This window comes from Sinohyriopsis cumingii, chromosome 1 (assembly GCF_028554795.1).
Source record: "Sinohyriopsis cumingii isolate HCF-2022 chromosome 1, ASM2855479v2, whole genome shotgun sequence".
NCBI classification, from domain to species: domain Eukaryota; kingdom Metazoa; phylum Mollusca; class Bivalvia; order Unionida; family Unionidae; genus Sinohyriopsis; species Sinohyriopsis cumingii.
In genome coordinates this window covers 132,397,090-132,419,529 of record NC_142961.1, presented here as the reverse complement: position 1 = coordinate 132,419,529, position 22,440 = coordinate 132,397,090, and the positions used below count along the sequence as shown (strand labels likewise).

The 22,440-nt window shown below is 34.1% G+C and overlaps 1 protein-coding gene across 1 annotated transcript in view; it reads right to left on the bottom strand.

Annotated features, from left to right (window-relative positions):
* Window positions 1-510: 510 nt before the first annotated feature.
* Window positions 511-22,440, bottom strand: part of LOC149807879 (signal peptide peptidase-like) — a 37,531-nt gene continuing 15,601 nt past the window's right edge. Inside the window, exons 6-11 of the mRNA XM_089971540.1 lie at window positions 20,283-20,408; window positions 15,618-15,675; window positions 13,670-13,790; window positions 10,364-10,466; window positions 6,873-6,958; window positions 511-3,659 (exon numbers count right to left, since the gene is read on the bottom strand). Of these exons, the coding sequence (XP_089827666.1) occupies window positions 3,578-3,659; window positions 6,873-6,958; window positions 10,364-10,466; window positions 13,670-13,790; window positions 15,618-15,675; window positions 20,283-20,408 (576 nt within the window). The 3' untranslated portion in view covers window positions 511-3,577. The remainder of the gene's footprint in view (window positions 3,660-6,872; window positions 6,959-10,363; window positions 10,467-13,669; window positions 13,791-15,617; window positions 15,676-20,282; window positions 20,409-22,440) is intronic.

Sequence of the window (22,440 nt, the reverse complement as noted above, 5' to 3'; positions counted from 1 at the left end):
GGACAAATACGGGAAAAACAGGACACTTGGCAGCTATGTTTTGTTAAGTGATAGTGTTGTTTTCATGGATGAAATTCAAAATGGCTGTCTCTGCTACATATCTGATTTTTTTTTCAGGATGCTCTGATTAGGCCAAAACAGTGGCCATGTTGGTGGTCAGATCTGCAACATTTTCATCTGGGACCAACTCCATGAAAACCTGAGGTAAATACAGCCATCTGTTCAAAAAGAGTAGAAATAGAAAGATTTTCAAAGTAGTCCCTGATGATCACATTGGCACCATTTCATAAGGCTCTAAGCATATCACTATAAGTATTTTTGTGAAAACCCCAAGTCAATGCAACAATCTGTTTAGATATAATTTTGCTAGCAGATGCCACATGACAGACAAGGGATAAATGGCCATCACACACGTTTTTCTAGCTCTGTCTAGCAGAGCTAACAATGAGTTTAAACTTGAGAGCTAAATCTTTATGATATGAATATACAACAGAAGTAACAAGGACCATCTTACATTACCAAGCATTTAATGTTGATATTCTTACAGAAATCATAACAGTTATTCTATTCTAACCCTTGTGAGAACAAATAAAAAAGATAAACCAAGTTGTATTAAGAGATTATTTAATTGAGTATAATAACCTTAACCATAACCTTTTGTTCCTCCAGGTGAACAATTAAACATGCAAATCTAAATGCTTTACTTGTATGTTATGTGTGTTTGTGTGTGATTAGGATTTTTAACATAGCTTTAACAATTTTTCAGTCATATCGCTACGATGTCTGCAGTGTGGCAGTTTATAGTGATGTCTAGCACTGGGGCATCATGCCACAGACATTTAGCATGATGTCCCACCCAGTCACATTATCCTGACACCAGGCCGACCAGTCCTAACAATAACCTCTTAATGCTGAGCGCCTAGCGAGGTAGTTGTTAGTACCATTTTTGTAAGTCTTTGGTATGACTCGGCCGAGTTTTGAACCCACGACCTCCCACTTCCAAGGCGGACACTCTAACCACTAGGCCACTGGAGCGGTACACTACTTGTATGTTAAAGAATGGAAATAAATAAACTAATAACAAATGAAATAAATATGAACACTTTATACTTCTAAAGTATCAAATTATTTGTTATGAAAAGTGATAACAATTCATACCTTTTAATTTTTAAATGGAAGAACCTGCCAAGACCCTTTGCTTGCCTAACAAATATGAATGGACAGTATAGATGTAATGATCAAATTATGATGTATATTTGTAAAAATGTATGAGACGTCATCCTTGATTAACTCATGGTGTTTACCTGGTTATATGCCTGCAATTTGTTGATATCAGCCAAATACAAAGATCTGAATGTTGTACATGGTGTTCTGAGTAGTTTTATTGTGGCAAAAACACTTTTTTTTCTGTCATTTATGTAATGTATATATTATCTAATAAGTTTGGTCCAACACCAAACAAGAGAAACCCTAATCTGCCATTGGATAATGCACCCGCTGACCAATGTCTATTTTGTTTGTTCTAGTGATTACTCTGAAAAAACTGTATAGACTGACACTGAATTATGTAAAAGCAAATCTGGGTCTATACTGTAAAAAATAACAAAAAACCCCAACACCTCCTATTTAAGTGAATAAAAATATGTGGCGATCACAACACTAACAAGTAGTTGTCTAGTAGTAGTAGCAGTTCTCTTCTGCCGTCTTTTTGCTATTGAATGGGGAAAGCACTTTGAAAGAACCTAGGGTTGGCAAAAACTCGAATACATTTCTGGATCTACATAGTTTGGAGTTGGACCTGATTTATAATTTAGCGCGTAGAGTAGTTGATAGTGTTATGATAAATAATCAAAATAATCGAAGACTGGTTAGAACAGTTTAACAACTAAGTGTTCATTTATGAGTTTCCAAAATTAGCATAAGCAAATGAAGTTTTCTTCTTTTTAAAACTTTTGGGATCTTTTTGAAAAAGTAAAATACATTTAGCAGCTTCCATTTAATAATATAGCCTTCATTTGTTAAGCACAACTGAGGTGTTAACATGACAGATGATGTAAAGATGATACAAGCAACTTACTCATTACCAAGCATTTATTTAAAGATGAAGTTGAATAAAGCCTCTAATTTAGAATATATGTCACTTTAAAAAAACACAGCACCTTAATGATAATAGCCTGTGATGTATTGGAGTATTAAACTCGTTTTAAATATTGATAATTTGTCATAGCTAAGGGTCCATGCAACAGCACTGTCATTAATTGCCAATAAAATAATGCCCAAAAGAGTATCTTAAAAAATTCATCAAATGAACACAGGTTCAAGATCAAAAACTCCATTTTACAAAAATACACAATGACAAGGAAATGTAGGTGAATACCTTTCAGGATGACAATTATTTAATCACATCAGTTTTCCAGAAAAGAAAGCATGTGTGGTCAAATTTACAGCAGGTTGTAAACCGTTAACATTTTCCAATGGTTCTGTACACTTTTTGTGGACCTCATTTCTTTCATTCCCAAAATTATTATTGTAATTATTCAAACCCAAAAATATTTCTCTCTTATCATCTAACATGAGACAGAAGAAGTAACCATGTCATTTTACATCCAATCTCTCCAAGAATTCAGTGCCATAATACACCTGGGTACAAAGTGATGCCATATTGATTGTCACATTAATTCAAGCTGCACAGTAATCATTGATTTTACATTGCTAAAATGATTCCTTTGTTTCACCATAGGTGAGAAGAAAAAGAATCTCACTTTAAGATCAAAATGGCCATTTGGATACAGGAAATTACTTGTAATTTGTGTCTTGCCTTTAGCATAATAATCCATTTGGATGACAATACATTTTTTAAAATCAGAACATTTCAGTAACAGTGAATGTTTCGAAACCTGTTAATTCTGCACATTCATGATAGTAAAAAATATCATTATTGTATGGGCAATAGGCATACTGTAGAATTTCAACAGGGAACATTTTTTTCAAATTTTGTTGTTTCACTTAATCCAAATCCAAATCAAAAAAAGTTTTGGGACTTTAAGTATTTGCTTTTAAAATTAATTTTTTTCACACGTCAAAATACAAAAATATGTGCTAAACAAGCATAAGATTTAAAATCTTAAGAATTGTAATCTATTTCCTTGCCAAACAAAATATCAAACACAATATATAAATAATTCTGAATAAAATTACTATGGAAATATATCATATGGCTTTAACATTTGTCCACAGCATTTTGTGTGATCATTTTTTAAAATCTGGTCTACAAATTTAGGAGGCAATAATATTTCATGTGCATGTTCTTTGTGTGTGATGTAAAATAATAATATCACTAAACCTAGTCAAGTATGAATAATAACTAAACATAATCAAGTATAAATAATTACAAAGAAATTATAATGCTATTCAGCCATTAAACATAAAACGAACAGCACAAGAAATGTGCAAAGAGACATGGATATAAGATTCACTGTAGCAAATTTATGAAGTGGTAACGTTTAAAATTTGATTTTCAAAATTGATCACAAATTCCAATAGTTTCTGTGCTGTATGAACCATGTTGTCAGATCTTTCATTTCTCCTTTTTGACTTTCTTGTCATCCTCTTTCTCCTCTTTTGCATCTGTGCCTTTCTCTTCAGAATGGTCTTCATAGCTGAAATTATATTTATCCAAGATAAACATCTAAAAAAAATTATAAGCAGCCCTCCCCCCCATTATAAGCTATTCCTGGACATAAAAACTGCTTCAGTCTACAGGCCTGCCAAAAATTGGACATTTGCAATTTCAAGCATAATACCACAGTATATTTCAAAGTTATATCTAAGAATAAAATATATCAATTACAGCTCTTCTCAAGCTGATATGATTCCATATTTCACAAGCATTAAAAGGCTCAAAACTTTTTAACTAAAAATCTTTCTTCATCGTTTGGTTAAATGATAATTAAAAATTGTTGACTTATAATTAATTGGCGAGTAAAAAAACACTCATAACATTATGAATTTACCATGTTCATGATACCTATATAATAAGGTAAAATCTTGCTTATTCAAAGGCCACTATATTTGGTCTGGTGTTTTATTACAACAGTGATGCAAGTAGGTCATTTAGTGCCGAGGTGATTGGAGTAAACTGCCTTGTCAAAGGACACACTATTGAAGCCTAACTGGGCTGATTGGTGGTGGGATTCAAAACCACAACCTTTCAGTTGCAACTCTGACATACTAACTACTGATCTGCCATAACTGAATCTCTCATTTCTTCCAATGTAACACTGATTAATGAATTCAGTCCACATTTCAAACTGTAGTTGTAATTCACAAACTTTAAGTGCTTCAAGCTGGACACATTCTATTTTTTTGATTAGCTGGACGGGAGAAGAGTGGAGGATGTGCAAAAGAAAGCTTTTTGCCAGAAATGATTAAGTCACTCAAGTTATATGGAGTGAGACATTAGAGAAAGCTCTACACCAGAACTGACCCAGTCATTAAAGTTATGTTAAGGATTCAAGTGAGATATCTGAGTTACTGTACACTCTTATCCATCTTATACTTCTAGCAGTATGTACTGTAATTTGTTCACTGATAAGCCACACGTTTTACCCATCAACCATTTTAAACACCTTTTGGCAAATATCTACCTAGGATATCTTAGTCTTAACACATTTTCCCCTGGTGACGAGTTTACATGGCAGGAGGTAGTAGCCTACTGCCAAGCTCTGTAGCATCAAGATCATGTACGATGCACTAAAGTGGGTGGTATTATAGAAAGGTAGACAGATGTAGCTCTACAATGATACCAAATAATCTGGAATTTCTAGTTGCACTACAAAATACAGAAGGAAAAACCTCATTTTTGGACCAGATTTTTTTCGACCCAAAATTCGCCTGTGATTGGAATCAAATTTTGAGTCTGGATTTTATACTTTTTGGTCTCAGATCTAAGGCAGACTGGTATGAACTGCAAATTGACAGATGAACCTTTGCAAAAAGTAGGATAAGATGGGCATTTGGAATAAAGAGTGGTCTTGATACAAAACTAATGGGCCTGTTAAGCAAAAAAAAAAATTTAAAAAATAAGAAAGGAAAGGAAATCCTACTTTTACCCTTCTGCTCATGTGTGAGCTAAATAGCCAATGGAAAAAGATGTTTCTAACACAACTAGGCAGTATGTAAGAAGATCACCTGGAAGTTGGTGTTTTAGGATGTATTCAGAAATAGCTTTCAAAATGTGTTTCCTACTCGAATTTCAGACGGACACGACAAAAACCTCCAGGGGTTAATGCGTTAAAAGCCCACCCCTTACGTTTCTGACAGATTTATCAAGCTGGTCCCATGGACTTATCATGGAAGAAATGCTGTAAATATGTGTACATGCATTTAATGGGTTTAACAGCCCATCAGCAAAACAAAGACAAAGGCAAAAAAAGGGTAAAATCCTCACAAGACAATTATTTAGATATATTTCACAAGATCCAAGACCTTCAAAACTGGAACTTGATCATGGGATGCATATCATTATAAGAGGGGTGCCTCCATTAGTTGCCTCTCTTACAACATGCAAAAAAGGTGCATCAGGTATACTGTACATCCCTGCCCCTGCATTGGTGGGTGGATCATTTGGTTTGGTTTGCTGATTTTCAGCACTGCAACACAAACAGGTTATTTGGTGCTCAGGTAATTGGAGTAAAGTGCTTTGACCAAGTACACACCATAGTAGTCGACCTATACTGATATAATGGTAGGACTTGAACCTGCACCAGCATGCTAACCACTTAGCCACCACATCATTCATGACCTCCTGTAACACGCAGGAGTGAGCATTAGGCTGGTTTATTCCTTATCCCCAAGCCTTCAGGGAGGCAGAAATAGGGAAAGCTGCAAGCAGGACCTCATATAGACCTCTGGCAGCCCAATGGCTTCTACCATATCAAAAAGTGAGGTTATTTAGAAGGAAAAAATGGGTCCCAAAAAATATCTTTACCTGCTTTTTGATAGTCAAGAAATTCAAACATATATCATAATCACTGTCATCTGCATCATGGATTCATTAATTTCTGCAATAAATATTCACTTTTCCAGCAATATATACTTTGTTATTGTTGCTGTTGTTAATACTGGCCACCATGTATAGCCTATAGTGTGCTGAAAAATGGCGTTAAACCCCACAACAACAACAACATCACATGGGAAACAGCTGTTTTGTGACAGTCCGTTTAGCTAGCAGAAATAATGTGTACATGGTTTGTTTACAAAGTAGTTCCTAATACAGCATATAATTTTTGGCACAATGTCGTGCATGTGCATGCAATATCAGGGTGTTCAGTATTGTAAAATACTGCAAAATTCTGGCAATGTGAAGTTAATGGAGACAAATATGAGCATATAATAAACTGTAGTTACACAGGATGACTAGGTTTAAAAACTGCATAAAAATCATGCAAATCACTGGACAGAAATAGGTATATAATGAGTGCACATTTTAAACTTAGTTCTGCCATCAAGGTGGGTGTGCTTAGAGTGCTGTATACATTAGTCCCCATTAGTGTCAAAATGACATTAACCTATTATGCACATATATTATCAAACAAATATTATCAAACACTTTGTCATGAAATTACAATACGTAATTCCTTGTAACTCTTTTGTAACATAACAATATTAAAACTACAAGTCAAACTCCAAGTCACCTTTATAATTTCTGAATTTACAATAATGAATGTGAACATATAAATAAAACCCATAATACAGCCCCAAGTAAATAACATTTAAAAGTTATTTAAAAATGTTTTGTTGTTGTAAAAGCTAAATCTTGCAGTCAAAATAAAATCATTATGCTCTTGTAATTCTCCACCTTATTAAGTTACCTGAACATGAGTTTGAGGTCTCCCTTGACTAGAGCTGTAAGAATCGGTATGCCCAAACAAGCTGGCACCAGATACAACAAGGCTGGCTGAAATAAAACAAAATTATTAGAAACCAATTTATGAAGAATTCCCCCCCCCCCCCCCCCCCGTACCAAATGCTCATTTCCACAGTACTCATTTTATTTTGTTTCTTTGAATCGCCTGACATAGTAAACTAACCTATCATACCTGCCAAACTCACAAGAGGCTGAAACATGATCTAATTGGCAAAAGTGTCAGAGTATTAAAAGAATAATCTATATATTACAAGCCATAATTATAAAACATGATTAAAAATGTACATTTAGTTTTGCTATACATCTGTATGGCGAGGAGTAGCAGAATTAAAAAAAAAAACATACTGAAAAAAGTATACATACAACACATACTTTAATCAGTCCACATCTAACTCTCCGCTGTGGGACTGTAAAGTCAACTCAACAAATCCTGCAATTACCAATATGATAAGCTTAACTTGAGTGCTGTATTTTAAATTGTAAACCACTGAATCATGATTTTTCTGATCTGACATGTTTTAAGTTTAAAAGATCCCTCTCCTCAAACATTTTTCAGAGTCATTCAAAACTGAACAGTCATATTGATAAAGCCTACTTCAGTTAATATCATACACCCTTATTAATAGTATAGACTGATCCTGTAACAAATTATCTTCATTAAAATGAATCTGCCAAGCAAGTTTTCAAACCAAATAAACCCACGTTTTCTTGACAATTTGTTATCTACTGCTTATTTAAACAGAACATAATGATAGTATTATGGAAGCAGATGTAGATCTACGAGGACAAATATACCCATATGCTATTTTTACACCCAATTCAGTGGGGAAGAAATGCACAATGATTAAGCCAAAAACATAATGGTTGCCAGTGATGAACTATGTCATACCTTTCTAATTGTCACCAAGATCTTGAATTTGTCAATATTTCTGTTTTTGCCTATATGTCAAAGTGTGACCTGAGTAACATAAATAAAAGATTTGTTATGCCTGTTTAGTAAGAGATGTTTCTTTAATCTTAATGTTACAAATTCTTCTACTACCAAGAAAATCCAGTCCTACCAAGCAAAAATAAGATGTTGATATCTTTTGGCTTGTTTTAGCATAAAAGGTGCTAAAACAACTGTTTACTGAGACAGAAGATAAGATTGGTTCCACTTTGGATTGAAGGCTAGGTGCCAAATTCCATCATGCATCAGATACTACTTGCACTTTCAGGGAAGTTACCATGTGGAGGGCTTGGGAGGGGGAGACAATATTATAATCTGTTCAGTATTAATGAAGAAACATTTTACTGCCAAAATGAGTTTCTTCTGTAAATAAATTACCTGATCATGTCAGAAGAATAAATAAGAGGTGGAAGGAATTACATACTCTTACTCTGGAATTGCCATGATTCCAACTGCATAAAGTATGAGAAGCTGTTACATCTTTTGTGAGACGTGGAGAAAAATTTACTGGCTGATGAACAAATGAGCTGCTCCATAAATTCCAGCAGAAGGAACCTAAATCATTGTGAAACCAATGAGGGATCTGCAATGGTAGCCTGATGTACTGCTGATATGGGCCATACGAGGTCAAATGGAACCTTTCAAGATGAACGGTTTATCAGCTAGCAGCTGGAGAAAATCAGTCCTCTATCTCATGGCCTGAATAACCTCAGTCAGAGAGCAGTGAGGCTGGTTGCAACTGCCCATACCTCATAAGTCCATATGTATAATGAACCCACATTTGCAAGAAATTCAGAAGGTTTAAATATCATTCTTACCTACTGTGAGTGGTAAGAAATGAGATCTCCCACTTCTGCTCAGCTCAATATATTCAGGTATCGCTTTAATAGGGTCCTGAAGATGCTCTAATAAATGGTCAACTGAAGACAGATTTCAAAATAAAAGAAGACTGATTTCTCGTGAGTGGGAGCCTGTTCTTGACAATCAGACTAGATGCTATCACCTTGTATTTGTCTTTGGGGATGTTAACTGTACAGGAATCTTGTTAGACATATGGTTCCTAAGGGCACAGGCTCTCCCAATCTATGAAGAAATACTGATCTTCATCATTCCCTTCTCTTCAGTGTATCAGAAATGGGCAGCGTGCGCATGGTGCACCTTTCTTTGGGAAAGTCAGTGGTGGTCCTTCTCTCCCTGCACACAAACATCAATGACTATGGAGAATTGTCTTGCATAAGGCTCATCACTTTATCCATAGAATAAGAGACTGAAGACAAAGGATCAGATCTAAAACTTCCTTGTATTATCTTTGGGATGTGCAGATTTGGAAAGCAATGTTGAACTGTGTTGCTCAGTATACATGCTAAGTGAACGACTGACTGCCAGGCATGTTACTCAGATGAGGTCTCACTGCGGGGAACCCGACCATATAGCTTGTTGAAAAACAGCCATGTAGGCCATCTCATGTCTCTTCACCAGTCTTAAAACTGTTTCATTTTGTGCACTTCATCATCATCTTTCAACTCAAGACAAGGATTCAGAAAATACCCTGAAAGTACTGCCGTGTACAAATAATCAACACTTCTTACTTAAATAAAAGAAAATATGAGCAGTGTGTGGATAACAGCTAAAAACAATGACCAATGATACCATGCTATTACACAAGGATGGAATAATTAAACTCAAAACTGAGAATTAAACAAAATTATTGTCCAGATTTGCAAAAAAAAGTTCCGTATCATGTAGCACATACCATTTTTACATAATACTATATTCTGTATATGGATGGTTGAAAATAAAACAAATAGATACTATGGGATGCCAAGTACAATAATATGAATAGAACTGAGTCAAAGCTTGAACTGGTACACATGTGGCTGATGAACAGCCACTTAGCGGTGTCAGGGGGTAAGTTTTTTCCCCCTTCATCTACATATTATATTAAACAGACAGGAGAGATGGAATGTTACTCTTTCTGGGATTGATGAATCTGGAAGGCAGTGAAGAATATTTCCCAATGTTTATTTCTGATCAGGGAATGTATTTGACACATTAATTCACAGTATGTCAGTTTAAAGCTTTTATATCTTCAATATCTCATTATCTTTTGAACATTAGGTGTGATTTTAAGTTGGCAAATTAAACTGCAAGTAAATCACAAAAATAAATATAAAACTCTTATTCACATTTACAGGATCAGGGAATTGATCTGACAGAAATAAATTCATTTTTTTTCTCACTTTAAATCGTTTTCTTCAATCGCAACATAATTTTTTGTAACAATTAGTTTAGGTGTAATTTCTTGTCAGCAAGTTAAATTTTAAGTAAATCACCACAAAAAATCTTTTTTCCCAACTGTAAATAGTTCATACCTAATCAAACTAATTTTTATAACAATTAGTTTAGGTGTAATTTCTTGTCAGCAAGTTAAATTGCATGTAAATCACCCCAAACAAATCTTTTTCCCAACTGTAAATAGTTCATACCTGTGCATGCTTGAAGACGTGCATCACCACAATGGTTAGGAGCAATCCAGCTACGTAGGCAGCAAAGCTAACATAAAAGTATGTCTTCTGATTCCTACCAAGGCTGAAAAAGAAATTAGTTACAATATAAACTATAACCACTACCATGGCTAGTCATGATAAATCCGGCTGCTTTTCATTATGCCCCCCCCACCCCCCACTTTTGGAAGCCTATCCCTGGGTCATAACTGACATGATCTATTCTCATGTTATGACTGAATTATAAAATCTGAACAAAAATATTTGAAAATGTTGATGTAAAGTCAATCTGGTATAAATGACATATGCTCCCCATTCAGGGACCCTAACTAAGTTGTCCAAAAACTACATTCCCATAAATCTGGCTATAGAGTATGGAGGATCTCATGGACTAATATTCAAAGTTTTGAAAATATAGTTTCATTTCTACTCATCAAAAATAAATTTAACCCATGGTCTGTGGTAATGAAGATATCTCAAGATAAAATTCATTGGTTTTATTTGCAGATTAAATTGAATAGGAACACCAATTTGTATTTTTGTGTTTGCTTCTAATAAAGAAACAAAACTGCTAGAAATGTAACTAAGAAAAAATATTTTTAATAGCAAAACCTTTCACAGATTTTTTTATTTAATAACTAGAAATGCATTCAAAAGACTATGAATACCTTGCAAATTTCACTTTGTTGAAAGCAGGTAGAACTTTTGTGTGTTTGTGTATATGTGTGTGTGTGTGATGTCTGTAGAAAATTGAAACCAGACAATTAATTATATGTACAGTCAAACCTCTCAACAGCAGCCATCCTTGGGAAAAAGCCAGAGTAGCCTTTGTACCCTGTATGTAGGTTCACCTTTTGAACTTGTTTTCTGAACAAATACCATGCATTGAATATCATTATATGCATTTTACAAATTCACTTGCCCAACTACCAGGATCAGTTAAAATGCAGATAGTGCAACCTCAAGTTTCCAAGATACCTTTCTTACAGCAAGTTTTGTACCCTGAATTCTCGCTAGAGTATACATATCAATACAACAGCACCTTCATTTGGTGTTTCTGTGTACCACATTCTTCTATTACATAACTGGCCAGTTTTGTTCCTCTATCATATATTTCCATCTTGCAGTCAATGCTAAGGTCTGCCTCATACTTTCTCACAAAGATGTGATAATTCAAACATTTACTACCAAAACCAAGTTTTGACAAATGAGGAATGAATAATATTATTTTAACTTATCAATTACATTTTAACTGTAATATTGGTATATATATGGGACTCACTGACTCTATTTTAACTTTACTTATCAGAATATGTTTTTAAGATGCCAGCAAAGATACCAAGAAAAGAAAATATAACGCAATTTAATATTTAATTTCTTTACTTGTGTTGGGATATTATGCTCAGGCCAAGCTCATATTTCTCAAGAGCAAGTACAATCTTCCAAGGCAAGCCATCTTATACAAAATTGCAAATAATATTATAATATTAATCGTCATTATTATTACTATAAAGATATTTAGTTTTGTGCAATTAGCTGATTTCACTGTGGTGTTTTGAAATTGAGGGGTTAACCAACCTTTGTTTTGGGCTATGAACCAACCATTTTTTTAAAACTGAAAAACCTCAATGAATGAGCGGCAATGACCCGCAACAAAATATCACAAGAGTTAAAATAATGCCCAGTACACACCAACGTGGTCTCCACTGGGGTGTGCACACAAAAAATGATAGGCAGTGCACATCAGTAAGTTTACTGATATTTGACTGTTTAATGTGCATTTTAGTATATGTGCTGATAGGTGATGTGTATTTAAATCGTTGTAATAATGAGTCTGTGCTAACTGTGGAATCTTGTAAAGCCAAAACAGCTCGACAACAACTAGAATCGTTTAAGAAGTATCTCCATTTGTAATTCTGCCTACAACAATGCCAGGAAGCTCAAGTGGAATTTACAGAAGGTACAGAACAGTTCTTTAAGCCAACTGTCAAACCAATTCAATTTTTTTTTAACTGCAACTGCGGCAACACAAAAGATTCTTGATTTAATAAAATCTTAAAATAAACATAAACGCTGTTCTTTCCCATATGTACCACACAAGATTACTGTATCTGGCTTGCTTTAACCAATCCTTTGAAAAGACAGACAATCACGTGTACATATTTCTGTCCAATGCTGTCCCTCTCTTACAATGCTAGGGCAGCCAGTCAATTAATTAGGAACAAAATTCAGAATGTCAGACTTTTCAATGTAACAGTTTTGCTGACAAAAAACAAAAAGGTTTATATTTAGAAATCATTATCAAAGTATTCTCAATAATTACTGCAGTGTATTTGAGCCTTCTTTCTAGAGCCCCCCAATACATTTATACATTTTGTGGATTTGCATAACAAATATGCCATGTTCATGAGTGTTATGAACATCTGCACCTTTGAAAAGATTCATGACTTTCAAATTTTTTGATGGACCTGCCAACATGAAAGCAAACTGTAAATTTGAAGAGATACATGTTTCAGTAATCAAGTTACGTATTCATATTTTGTAAAATGCAACTATTATGGTTATTTTAAGTTGGCAGTGTTAGCAACAAATATTTCACATTGATATCATCATTAATATTCAAATATGAATTGAATACAGGCTACAAAAACTCAACTAGTAAATGCAGGTATGTGGTGTATGTTTGTGTGTGTGTGAGAGAGAGAGAGAGAGAGAGAATATCCTGACCAAATGTTGACTTTTCATGTTATACAACTAGATCAAACAATAACTGAATTCATAGCTTACGCATTAATGAAATATAAGTTATTATAACGTCCAGACCTGCAATTCTCTTTTGTGAACAGACAATGATGCTCCAATCACTATAGTAAAGAAACTAAAAAGAACAAAACCTATACACTTAAACCAATTATACAAAATTTTTTGCCCAATTTTATCCTGTAAAACCTTAAGAACCAAGTAGTTAATGTCATATTCAAGATCGTTATGTGAGCAAATATTTAGCACAGAAGCAGTTAAGGAAGTTGGTATTAGAGAAGTAGCACCAAAATTTGGCATGGGACATTCTGTTCTTGATGTGGTCTAAATACCATTTTTCTGCACATGATAGGCTGGCTATACATGGTGGTCAGTATAACTTGTGAAGGATGAAACTGGGAATACCCCGCAAAGAACCAATGACCCATGTGGAAAGAAGTGAGATGGCAGTGATTGGTAAAGGCAAGGGCCTTAGATCAACTTGGCAGAGATTTAATATAACGATTGCAAGTAGTTACAGAATTTTACCTGTGGTCAAATCTTAACAGCAAGGCAATGAAAATCCCAGGTATTACTATGTCTCCAAGTCCTAGCATTGCAAAGTTGTCAGCTCCCAATCCTTTGTCCAGCAGATCTTGAGGAAACACCACTGAAAATATGTCAAATAATGATAATGTGTAAACAGCCACTTTTAACAGAATACAAGGATAAACATCAAATGCTTCTAATTAAACAACTTTTTTCATTACATATCTGTTTGCAAATTGTAAAGGTAACAAATACAGTACATCAATCTATCTTACTCAGAGTGAATACCAGCACACATTTTCCATACCACATTAAGCAAATAAACTGTTCACTGATGACAATATTAATCTAAAAAATAAATTCACTTTTCAGCCTTATCTTTACAGACTATGGTATGTATATAAATAAATATATAATTTGTCACAGGATTATAGAGAATCTGACTTCTATAATGTAGCAAAAGTTGGTATCAAATTAAGCAAGATGGTATAAATGTGTGCAATAAGCATGGGAGTGAAAACAAGCATATAAAGACAAAAATAAGCACACAGGTTTTTCATTATGTTCTCATAGCACATACAAAAACATACATTTCACGATTTGATAAATACACATAAAAAACATAAGTTCTTCCGAAATTAAAACAAATATTGTAGTATATTATATATCTCCAACAATACTTACCATATTAACATTAGGAAAGAAGCTCCACTACCGCATGAATCCAGCAATCATAAAAAGATGAAGTATTCTCTTTCCCATCTATACAACATATAGACAATGTGATGCATGAAGGTGTGGGAGGGTTTAATAACAATATGATCCAGTAAATATTTCCAGAGAAACAAACTTCATAAAAATATTTGTTTTCTCCTTTGAATATGGTTTTCATCACATTAACACTAAAAGAAATGGTAAGACAAAGCTGCAATGCATACTGCCACGGTCACCCTTCAAGGGAAAATCTCTGTTCCCTACATAAGTATAAATCAAAATCCTAACATAAGACCAGCACCAATGACAGTCGTGTACGAACTGACCAACTAATCCTACTAAGAGAAAGTAAACTAAAAGACTTTTCTTAAGTTGAAAGTTTGGGTGAATCCAGTGAAAGCAATGATCTAAATTGGGAAAACAATCCGAAAGTATTCATACATGCAAGCAATCATGCTTGTTACTTAAATAAGTGAGAAAGCGTATGTATGCATTGTGCATGAAATAACCAACAACTGGGCATCCAAACTTCTGTGCTGCAACAAAAGCATTAAAAAACCCCAAACAAAATCACATAATTGTCAAGAAGTTGTCAAAAACATAACTGCAACATGTAATAAATACCTTTACACTCAATACTATACATGTAATAAATACCTTTACACTCAATACTATACATGTAATAAATACCTTTACACTCAATACTATAAACACTTTGTGGATTAATAAATGAAGACCCTCATGATATTTCTTAGATTTCAAAAGGCACAGAATACAATGTTGATAATATCCTGCAAAAGCTAACACTGAGCAAACTACTGCAGCAACCTAGAAGTCAGGGGAGGTAATGGGTAAGAATTTCTTCCCTTTGTTTATATTATACAGATGGGAAAGATGGAATTTGTCATCTTTTCACAACTGCTGGATACGATAGGTAGCAGAACTTCTTTTCCAATGTTAATGTGACTGGGAAATGTATTCAAAGGAGAAAAAGACCTCTATGTATATCCAGATTTTATGGCACTGTGGGTGTGACAATCAAAATAATCAAAGCCTCAATGGAAAAGCCAAACAACTAAGCCTCCATTTATGACTATTCATGACCTAGTTTAAATGATTCAAGATTTCTTCTCATAAATATTTTACTTTTTACCCCTCTTTTTAAAAGCTTTTGCTGCATCACAAACCATCATGTTTTTATGCAATAATAAACCATTTCAGACTTTCCACTTACACTTGATAGGTGCTTCAAAGGACTTTGCCACAAAAACCATCACATTTGTGCCAAATACCTATAAAGAAAACACAAAATGTATAAATTTATTGCTTGTCTGCAACATTGTTGCTGCAGTCTTAATAACATGTATATAACAATCCCTGTAACCTTGACCTGACTTTTTTTTAACCAATCCATTCCTCTGCAAATATGAGAAAATGGCAGCAAATATATATATATATGGAAATATAAGATTTAACCAGTTTAAACAGCTCATAACAATTTACCTCCAAAACAAAAATTCAATTTCCCATGTCACCTTGACCACTGACACTTGCACATGGATCCATCTTCTCCAAGGACAATTCATATACACCCATGAACCAAAGAGACATGATACAAGCTCATCCACCGACTCCAACTTGTAAAACACCGACCTTTGTGATCTGATCTATTTATCTCCACACAAGCAGCAATATTTAATTTCTTTGATATCAATTCATCCATGGCAAAAGTTGATAGTATTGCCATACCCAACATTTCAACCACTGACCATCCACCTAAAATTTATACATTTTCCCTCTTAGACGCTGACCTTCCAGCTCCTTGCCATCCATCTTTGGGGACATTCCCTCCCCTCTTGTGCATTGGAGGGCAAAGTCTGATAATCCAACGTTTAAAGCAGGCCATACTGCCTTAAAACAAGGAGCCAAATGTGCCTGATATTTCTCAAGTGGATTACTTAACTGAAAGGCTGAACATTTCATTATGCAGGTTAATGTAATACTGGAAAGAACATGACCTTGGTAAACTACCTCCCAAACTTGACATGATGTTGAGCATCATTTTACTGTATCACGATAAAAGTTTGTTCTTAGGATAATGACATAATTAATAATCAAAAATATTATATATCTTTATAAGTCAAAATTGGAACAGAAGTATAACTTCCTGAGTGGCAGTAAGCACAGCCAATCTGATATAAGATCACCTCATGAATATGGTGGACCTTGCTCATTATGGAAACTGTTCAAGATTTTCATTATGGCATTTAAGGTGTTGGTATAAAGCAAATTGATATACCAATACTACTGGTGTATCAAATTGTGATCCACCCATGGCGCAATAATATAAATATATAAACATTCATTCAACTACAGGCCTATAGATCAATGATGAATTTCTACTCAATCATTAATCATAAATGACATATGAAAATTAATGTGCGTAAGGGACAAAATAAGCAAAACTCTGGAGTGTAAGAGAAAAACACTGCACTGAACGAAAACATTAAAACTGAACTTGTACCAAGTAACCTGGTTCATCATAACAGTATGTTTACGCTTTCCTTGGGATCTGTCTATAGCGTTCATTTAATCAATGATACATAGTTGCAATAGCCAGCTGACACTAGGCCTACGTTAAATTTGTTGGTTACGAGGCACACATACCTATTATAATTAGGGCATAACCGACTTTTGATCCGGAAATCGGATTCCACCGGATAGTATGAACTTCCGATTAATCGGAGTCGGACAAGGCAGGAACGACTGATTCGGATAATAAAAATAATAAAGTTTGAATTTCTATAGCACCGTGTCTAACACTGCGTGTCATTTGATAGTGCGTTAATAAAGTTAAATAAGAAGTCAGAAAAGTCCAATATGGTCAACACAACGGGGTGAAACGATAATACTTGAGTTAGACCGAAAGATTTAAATTTATTAAAATATATAATACAGTCCTACCCGTTTATGTCAACATCCTCAATAATGAAGGCATAATATTGAATACATTGACACATGCTAATGAGGTATTAAAAGAAAATGATTCTTACAATCGTAAATATAAATACAAAATATAAATAAAGTTAATAAGGAAACTTTCACAGCACAATAAACTTGTTTCAATCACCGATCACTTTGGAAAATGCAAGAATCGATCAGATTTCATTGCTTTTATTTAAGTCGCCGCAAGAGGCCAACTTTATAGGACCAAACAAAAGCCTGTTTTATTTTTATTTGACCGTGACATTAAAGCATGGCGGCAAGATCAACTAATTGTTGAATAAAGTACAGGATGGAACTGGCCGCTTGCCGACATAAATGATTAAGGCGGGAAAATTAAAGCCTGGCGGCAAGATCAACTAATTGTTGAACAAAGAATGGGTCGGAACTGGCAGCTGGTCGACATAAATGATTAGGCGGCAAAACGTGTGTAACACGATTTAAAAAGTTAATTTGAAAAACCTTTTAATTTAGCATTTCCGATTAATTGAATCGTATCTGGAATCGGAAAAATTTCATGCCCAAAATCCGGAATCGGAAATCAGTAGAAAAATGCTAATCGGTTATGCCCTAATTATAATGTTCTAAAAATTAATTATTAATTACTAAATATAAAAATGTCCAAATGTCAGAAATATATAGACTCTTGAGCAGTAACAAGCAATTGTTAATGAATGGATGGCACATAACAGACACAGGACTATACCATGAGCTAATCTGGCATCACAGCTAAAAACATTAACCAACCGTTGATGCCTAATGGATGGATGGACACTGTGTAATCACTTTGCATTGCCTTTTGTAGGTGTATTAACTATCTTACACCCAAGTTACCAAACTAATCCTAATAATAAAGGCAGTAGCAGCAACAACAATGAAAATTTCTGCTTTAGACGTCCGTAACTATGCTACCATCTTTAGACATTATATGATGTGTTATTCTCACTTAATTTTCATTACACTGTTTATGGTGGGCAACTCCATGCCAATATATCAAGTTTTCTGTTTGCATAACAGTTATAGTATAGTGACACAATTTTGAGATAGACCAAATCATTCATGATATATGAAGTGGTTGACAGAAATATTTTTAGTGATGAGTAATGGTAAGTGGCTTTTTCATGAAAATAAATAGGAATAGTATGAGCCAAGAATTATATATCAGTCCAAGATTCCATTCTTTTTTAGATTCTGATTCAGAATGCAAGTGATAATCACAACTAAAAACTCTGTCTATAAAATTAACTATGCATCATAGAAAGTATGCATTAATGGAACTGATATTCTATTGTCCAAAAAGTTTTAAGACTTTTAAGGTAGCAGTGTGGTGGACATATTGGAAGTCAGATTGGCTCCATTTTCATTTATGACCAACCAGAAATCACCAGTTGTTTGGTTAAAACACCTTGCTGATGAAGACCACGACAGCAACCATACTGGTGGTCAGACCAGCAAGGTGGCCATTGTGGCAGCCTTACCAAATGCCTGAGATGCCCCATTAACCAACCAGTTCTTGACATGAATGTGGAGTGAAGTTTCATGGCAATCCTCCAAGTAACTTAGGTGGTGCAGATGATCGCAAAATTGTTCTAATGGATGGACAGATGATCTGACAACAGACCATCCCATACGCTCTTCTAGAACTAAATATATATGCCCATTACTGAAGACTTGACGTTCATGACCAATTTATATGCCCCTTATCAAATGCTTTATGTTCATGATATTTTCAATTTTCAGACATTCCAAGCTCACTTACTATTCAATCAACTGGATTGCATACTGGATATTTATATTTTGAAATAACTTCTACTGAAGCAGTATTTAAGGGTTTTCATTTACAAGATGAAACTGTAACATATGTATGGAACATCACCTTTACTTGTCATGAATTAGCATCTTTTTATATTTGACTGCAGACTTCACCCTTTCGGATTAGTTAAATCAGTCACATCTCTGTTAATTACCAAATACTTTTTTTCCGATGTACAGATACACATCTGCTCTGTTTACATTATCTTGCATAATTGTCTACTCTCTTCACCAGGCAGAATGTATTTTGTACCAACAAGCTCATTCAGCAGTGATGACTGGGGTTTTGTACTCACAGGGAATGATGATGAGTTTCCAGAAACCTCTGTTGTTGTAAAATGTTTTGGAGATATACAATGCATCTCATTCACAGACATACTTCACACAGCCACAGCAAGTTGTATTCTTTCTTACAGAAGTGTAACTTTCTCCATATCTGACTCTGATCACAGTGTAAACAGTTACAAAAGTAGAAGAATGAAACCATCAAATTAGTGTACCACTAATGAATATGTTACTCCATCTGGTAACTACCAGTGTTGTATTTCGTATAATCCCTTCATTTTAATTCATTTCATAAATTTATACATTATTATTGGAAAAGGTGTGATATATATCTTTGAAATTAAGGAAGTGATATATTTTGTTCAGTTTAAACAGTTTGCATTCCTTTGGATAATTTCAAAGAGCTTTAGAAAAAATTCAGTGAGTTTTTCAGCAAATCCAAGGACTTTTCAAGGATAAAACTACCTTTTACAAAAAGGTTTGAAGGCAACCACTCTAATTCACGGTTGTACAAATCAAGATAAAGAGTAAATCTCTTTCTTTGAAATAGAGCAAATTAGAAAAGTCTAGATCAATAAATACACAGGATATGCATAAATTTGTTATAAAGTCTAGATCTATAAATCCACACATTAACATTAAACATAAAAATGTACACAACATATCAAAAGATTCCTCTTAACTAAAACTCTTTTACCTATAACCCTCCCCCCATTATCAATGCAGTCAAAGTATTGGTTCATGATCATTATTACTAAGTGGAATGGTGATAGTTCTGCCTACTGATATTGAGACGTACCCAAAAGATGTCATAGATAAAAAGTCCTCCCAGCAGGATACAGCCTGTGCTGACACTGTTCAGGGAGAGGAATTCGACACCATTCAGGGCAAAAGCCAGACCAAATAGGTTATTGGCTATCCAATGCTGAAAAAAAACACAAAATATGTTACAATAATTAACATTTTTTGTGCTCAAAGAGTCATTTATTGAATATAAGCAACAAGTAAACAGAGAACATTGATTTCGTTTCACAACTAGCATAGACAAATGCAACCAGTTTTTGGGAAAATTAAATTTCATTCAAGTAGCCCAAATGTTGCATATAACAAGATACAGATATTTAAATTTTGAGACCATTTTTACTTCATTATCTTGTTTGGTTTCATTTGTCATAGTTTTTGCCCAAACTGACAGTTTTACAAGTTGTACATACATTTGAGGATTGGGATAGTCTTGTTTGATCAGGTATCTCCAAAATGTCTTCGACATACAAAAGGTCTGGTAAAATATTTCACTGATTGCTGTCACTAATACTTCAAATTCTGTACAAGAAAAAAACTAATAAAGCATTTCTTGCTACCCAAAAGCATATCTAAATATACTTTCTGTGATCATTAATCAAGCCAAAACATTTATTGTAAAATGAAATGGATATCATTAAACATCGTTTTTTTTTTTTTTTTAACGCCTGCAAATGCAGGAGCCCTGTCTCAATCAGCCAATATTTACAAGAAACATGATGAAATCTTGTGATCATAATGATATTTCGTATCACCTCATCTCATCAGCTAATCAAATAGGTTTTCCAAATACTGGACATGACTCATTCTGGTGTTACAAGATAAAAGCAAAAATTTAGTTTCGACACAGACATGTCACAAAATAAATGTCGTGTGTTTTTGAAAGAAAAAAAAGGAATCTTGTTTGGTGGTGTATTAAGAGTTAGTCTAGTTCCCTGCTTGTGGACTCCCGATTTGGCAGGATATTATTAAACACCACTACGGGAACCAGACTCATCAAGAAAACAAAAAGCAGTGATGTAATACACAGATTTTTCATGTACAAGTGATGGTTGTTCAAACCAGTTGGAACGATCTTTCATATGTTGGATATTTTGAAAATAATTGTTAAACAGAATAACGAACAACTTCATTAGAAAAAGCACGTTATTAACATTATTACCGACATGATTGTAAAATGAGGATTCATTCATTAAACAGCCCAGTTCTTAATGCATCTCCCCCCCCCCCCGGGTTTACTCTCATATCCTTCTTTTAAAGTTTGTAAAGCAGTGCTGATTTGTCCTTTTTCTGATCTGGCATGTTTTGAAGCTTAAAAAGATCTATCTGCTAAAACATTTTCCATAATATAACATCCACAGCTCATTATCTTATCAATACAATTAATGTTAGGCAAAGTTCACATTTGAAGAAACCAGTTTTGGCAATGAGTCATGTACAGTTGTTATAAATAGCAAATAATAAGAGTACTCTTACACTATTCTTACGCAGCAGTCAAATTTTTAAGAATAGTCTCAATTTATTTATGTGGAATTAAAGAGATGATAATAAAAATGAAAAAAAAAAAAAACCTCTAACTGCTTTATTTTTTATTGTAACAAACAAGCATATCCATATACAGTCTAGAGTAAAACATAATTTGGCGGAAAAAAAAGAGTAATTAAGCCAAAAGTGTAATGGTTGGCATGTATGTGCTTTCTGCCAATATAATCTGAAATTGGTTTGTGTTTTTAAGAAGCTGAAAATGACAACTGCCTTACAGGGTGAGTTAAAAAGCACAAGACTATTTTCAACAAGGTGAGCTAAAAAGCTCAGGACTATTTTCAATAGTACAAAAGACCTGTCAGAACTCAGTCTTCATCTACTTCAACTTTAGACCTGCCACTGAAATTTAATATTTGAAAAATTCATAGCAATCTAATTTGATATAACATCATTTACTTTCATTTTCTTATAATGTGTTTATGTCAGTAATTTTACTACAAACAAGTTTTCTTTTATATAAGTCTGCATTTTTACCACATCAATATTATTGTTGTTGTTGTTGTAGGGTTTAATGCCAATTTCCAGCACACGATAGGTTATATATGGAGGTCAGTAATAATGGTGGAGGAAGAACCCAGGAAAACTCTGGAAAGAACCACCAACCCACAAGC